We start from the raw sequence: 5,671 nt of genomic DNA on the forward strand, positions 1-5,671 counted from the left end.
AGTTGGCACTGAGATCATTTCCAACACTGACTTCTAATTTCGCAGGTGACGAAGAGGATTACAAAATGATTAAATATCTAAGCAGAGCAACAGAAAAGAAACAAAGGAACTTATTTTTATAGCAGCTGTTAGACCAAATAGATGATTTATTTTTATACATGCTGTCACACTGAAAAATAGTATTTTCAGCCTTTCAGGATTTCCTTTACATATATTACTTGTGTTTTAAGGCGTATTTTTCTTGGCAGACATTATAAATTCTGACGGCATTTTGCAAAATGCCACAAATAATGTTCATATTGCGGCACTTTTGTATTATGCTTTCAACGCAAGATTCTTTTGAGATATTTTTGAGAATCTCCTATGAGGAAAGTATTTTTTTTTAGGCCTTTCTCTATGAACGCATCAAATGCTTTGCTTTTTAGGTGTTGTACAGAACTCTTTAAAATAAGAAATACGAAGGCGCTTTATCAAAAACAAAAAATAAACTTTCAAATACCTATTTGTTTATTGCAGTGATAAGAATATCGAAAGTGACGCGCGCGCGCTCTCTCTCTCAATAAAAAAGAAGATAGCAGTGACTACGCAAGAGATTTCCACTGCTGCGACTTGTTGGCCTCCCTACCGAGCATAAGAGAGTTTAGCATAAAGAATATCACACTTGCTTGTCACAAAGCTAGACTTGCCTTGCTACCATGAAACGTATGCGCTTCCTCCTCCACCTCCTCCACCTCGGCCTGAGCCTTGCCATCTTGTGCACCGGCGATGACCAGGATCAATTCGTCTACTCCGGCTTCCACGGCACGAACTTTACCATGGACGGCGTCGCAGCGGTCACGGCGGACGGCATGCTCGAGCTGACCAACGGCACGCTCCAACGCAAAGGTCACGCGTTCTACCTGACGCCGGTGCGCCTTCGCGACTTTGCCAACGGGACGGTGCAGTCGTTCTCCACTTCCTTTGTGTTCGGCATCATCTCCGACCACGTCGAGCTGAGTGCGCACGGCATGGCGTTCGTGGTTGCCGCCAGCAGGGACTTCTCCACCGCTTTGCCCAGCGGGTACCTGGGCCTCCTCAACGTCCAGAGCAACGGCAACGCCAGCAACCGCCTTTTCGCCGTCGAGCTCGATACGATGCAGAACGACGAGTTCCGCGACATCAACGACAACCATGTAGGCATCGACATCAACAGCCTTCACTCAGTGCAGTCCTACCCTGCCGGCTACTACGACGACGGCAACGGTGACTTCCGCAACTTGACCTTAATTAGCGGTGAGGCCATGCAGGTTTGGGTGGACTACGACGCAGAAGCCACACAGATCAGTGTGGTTATGGCGACTCTCAACACGGCCAAACCTGCGAGGCCACTAGTGTCAGCCAGGTACAATCTCTCAACAGTTCTCACCGACTCGGCGTTCATTGGCTTCTCTGCAGCGACCGGCGGAACGCTGAAATCGCGACACTATGTTCTCGGCTGGAGCTTCAGCTTGAACCGTCCTGCTCCGGCCATTGACATCAGCAAGCTACCAAAGCTACCTCGTGTTGTCTCCAAGGATAGGTCAAGAATCTTGGAGATTGTCTTGCCAGTAGCAACTGCAGCCTTCCTCCTTATCATCGGCATGGCCATTTTCCTTCTGGTGAGGAGACATCGCAAGTTTGCTGAGCTGCATGAAGATTGGGAGGTTGAGTTTGGTCCGCACAGGTTCTCATACAAGGATTTGTTCCATGCCACGGAAAGCTTCAAGAACAACAACCTTCTCGGCATTGGAGGGTTTGGAAGGGTGTACAAGGGGTTGCTCCCAATGTCTAAATCAGAAATCGCGGTTAAACGGGTGTCACATGACTCAATGCAGGGCATGAAGGAGTTCATCGCGGAGGTTGTGAGCCTTGGTCGCCTCCAACACCGCAACCTCGTGCAGTTGCTTGGGTATTGTCGGCGCAAAGGCGAACTTCTCTTGGTATACGATTACATGTCAAATGGAAGCCTTGACAAGTATTTGCATGCTCAAGACGGGCAGCGCACTTTAGATTGGGTTAAGAGGATCCAAATCATCAAAGGTGTTGCATCAGGCTTACTGTACCTCCATGAAGAATGGGAGAAAGTGGTCATCCATCGAGATATTAAGGCGAGTAATGTCCTCCTTGATAATGAGATGAATGCACGACTAGGAGACTTTGGCCTTGCAAGACTCTATGACCATGGATCTGACCCAAAAACAACCCACGTGGTTGGCACTATAGGTTACATAGCTCCAGAGCTAGGACGCACCGGTAAGGCATCCCCTCTGACAGACATATTTGCCTTTGGCATATTCATTCTTGAGGTCACATGTGGACAGAGGCCTATCAAGCAACTCAGACAAGATACCGATGTCTTATTGGTCGACTGGGTGCTTCATCACTGGCAGAACGGATCACTCACCGATACAGTAGATGTTAGGCTTGAAGGATACTTTGACAATGACGAAGCATCCTTGGTGCTAAAGCTAGGACTATTATGTGCACATCCATTCATTAATGCAAGACCCACCATGCGACAAGTCATACAGTACCTTGATCGCGACATGGCATTACCAGAGTTTATGCCAACCTACCAAATATCCAACATGATGGTCCCAGAGCTAAGAGAGGGATTTGATCAGTACAATACGTCAAGCCAAAAATCAAAGGCAAGCAATGGGAGCATATCTAGCCTCTCAGGGGGAAGATAATATATGGTCTCTAATGTTCTTAAGAGTACTAGCTTGTAGGAATATTGAGAGTACACCAAAGCATAATAAACTGTACAAAATATAGAATAGGTGGGGGGGGGGGGGGGGTTAAACAGGCCCTCTATTATATACTCTCTCCACTTGTAAATGTAGATCATTTTAGACTTATGTATAAGGATTAAAAAAATAGATCAAATGACTTTGTTGTTCTTTATTTATTCTGTATTGGAAAAGATAATTTATTTATTTGTGAGAGTAATAATATTTATTAAATAAGGACCAGAAGAGAATAAAAGAGAAAAAAATATATAAAAGTTCGAGAATAATTTATACTTAGAGAATAGTTAAAAATACTAAAATGACATATATTTGTAATCCGAGGAAGAATAAGATACTTCATATCCGTGTCTAAATACTTTACACTTTTGACATTTGTGTTTTCGTTTAAAAAAACTTTCTTAATCAGTAGGCGAACCTTCCCAAATTGCCCCTAGAAAAGCTACCAACTCTCTACCTCGTGCAACGTGCTTAGAGAGATAAATCGAGCTTATTTGGTCCATTTGTACTAAAAGAGTGGTTGCCTAGATAAGTGTACACTAATAAAGTGCTAAATAATGGAAACAGATGGAGTATGTCTCAGGGCTACTATAATATTTAGAGCTAGTTAAGAGTACACTTTTTAAAATTTATGTAGATCTTATTATTTATAATTTTTTTATATCTTATAGAGAAAAGAGATACTAAGATAACGTCTATTTTATACTTAGAGCTATCTTTTGATGAAACTGCTCTAACCATTAAAGCTGCATAAAGGATGCGTAGTGAAAGCTGTTGGAGGAAAAATCTGACAATTTAGGGTGGAGTGGATGGTGTCTGTCTTTTAGTGGTGGTATTACCTCTGTTTTTTTACTTATCATAAATAATTTACTATAGTAATTTTAATCTTATTATCTTTTCTACGAAAAGTTTATAGATACTAAAACTTTCGTATAATTAAATTCGTCATGAAATGTATTTCATTAGTATCGTATACTTTTAAGTATTTATATATTTTTTTAAAAAAACGTATAATTAAAATTGCTGCAATAAGTTATTGGTGAGACATAGTAGTACGATGGGACGAAGCCTTTCGGTACGGGCTGGGTCCGGAGCAATCGGGAAGGTACAGTATGCAGCTGGGGCGTCCTGGCTTAAAAGGAAGACAGGGAGGCATTGTCCGCTAGTACAAATATCTATGATCAGACTTCCCCACGCAAGTACAAATATTTAATACTACTAGAATACAGATTTATGAGCTGTCAAAACTAATGTGTGAGTGATAAAAACTGATTTCCCTAGGCGAGCCGTAACCCCCTCCCAATGGCTCGCCGGTGAGGTTCGCTTACACTCAATGCTCGCTGGTGAGTTAGAGTTTGAGGTTTGGGAGGGCGTATAGGACTATAGGTTCGGGGTTCATGAGGTTCACGGGGCTTAAAGGAACGGGTGAGGCGATGCATGGCAGCGGTGCTAGAGCTGCAGCCGGCAGGAGGACAGTGCTGGTAGTAGTCACAGATTGTTGTGCCGGATAAGGAAGAGAGGGGTGGGGTGTGTGAGCGAGGCAAGGAAGAGATGAGGCACTGTTGAAAAAAAGGGAAACATATCGTGTAGACAGACGACTCGCGGGCTTCTGGATCGCCGTCGAACGGTCAAGTTGAGCGACATTGAGAGTAGCAAATGCTATTTTCAACCGACTGAACTTTAGTATCTCCCATAAAAAAATACAGATATTACTCCCTCTGTTTTTCAATAACTTTCAATTTTGACTTTTACACTCACATATTGACCAACAATAAATATTAAAATATTTAGTGAAGTAAAATGGATATGATATGATTAAATTTTCTATCAGAAGTACGTTATTTAGAACTATTTAGCTATATATTTGTTCAAAATCAACCGTCAAAATATAAACAAGAAAGTTAAAATTGACAAGTATTTAAAAATGAAGGTAGTAACACATAAGCTACTTTGCGACCACATTTTGAAGACATCGAGCATCTTTGTAGTCACGTTTGTGCCTCATAACAGATCATGCTATAGTACTCTGCTTTACCTTATTCTCTGCATGATGAATTCAGCGCCCAACTTTATCGTGTGATTTATATTTTATGGGATTATAGCATTGACACGGAGTCATTTAGTCCATCCGCAAAGTTTGACTGACAAGTACAATAATTGAACAACATCAATATGATGTACATATTGAAAAAGAAAGGTTCAGGACAGTTCGCTAGAAGATGGCATTTTTGTTCGCATATCGCCATCGAACCGTATAATAAATCACAATTTGGAAAACGAAATGCCCCCTGGATTAGTCTAACCCAAAACTTGTGAATCAATACTTATATATTAAAGCTCCAAGAATTAGAGTGATTCTAGGATCCAATGTACTGTAGCTTCTGTTCATGGCACTGTAGGTACTGTTCATATGGGTCCTATATATGTATGTATATATATGTATACCGATATGTATATATATACATATACGTATATGTATATTTACATGTATAATATAATTTTTTGGAAATTTCAGAAAATAGCGAAAGGTATAATAGTTATATTGATAAATCGTTTGAAATAATCTAAAATGCACAGAAAAATATCTAAAACTCAAAAAAAATATAAAACAAATTTTGTTAGGTTCGTATTACTGTCGTTTACCTATTAAAATTATGTGCATGTATAAAAATAATATTATTTTCCCTATAATTAAATGAATATCTTAAATATTAATAAATTTATAAATAAATATTGAGATGTCTAAAATTGATGAACATATTTTTTTTGACTTCTTTTGTCATATTCTGTAAAAAAAAAAGGTACAACGTAGACGCGCCAATTCAACTAGTTATCTAGATCGTCAAGTCATAAAAGCAAATATTAGGTAGTGGGCATTGTCAATGTCGTTACGTCGTCCAGGG

At 40.5% G+C, this 5,671-nt stretch overlaps 1 protein-coding gene across 1 annotated transcript; it reads left to right on the forward strand.

Annotated features, from left to right (window-relative positions):
* The first annotated feature begins 614 nt into the window (after positions 1-614).
* Positions 615-2,802, forward strand: LOC133928451 (L-type lectin-domain containing receptor kinase SIT2-like). Its single transcript, XM_062374782.1, has one exon. The coding sequence runs from the start codon at positions 696-698 to the stop codon at positions 2,709-2,711; it is 2,016 nt and encodes a 671-aa protein (XP_062230766.1). The 5' UTR covers positions 615-695; the 3' UTR covers positions 2,712-2,802.
* The last annotated feature ends 2,869 nt before the right edge of the window (positions 2,803-5,671 follow it).

Source organism: Phragmites australis, chromosome 9 (genome assembly GCF_958298935.1).
Source record: "Phragmites australis chromosome 9, lpPhrAust1.1, whole genome shotgun sequence".
Lineage (NCBI taxonomy): Eukaryota > Viridiplantae > Streptophyta > Magnoliopsida > Poales > Poaceae > Phragmites > Phragmites australis.

Bases quoted from the DNA above. Each gene is read 5' to 3' on its own strand.
- LOC133928451 (XM_062374782.1), top strand. From the start codon at position 696: ATGAAACGTATGCGCTTCCTCCTCCACCTCCTCCACCTCGGCCTGAGC.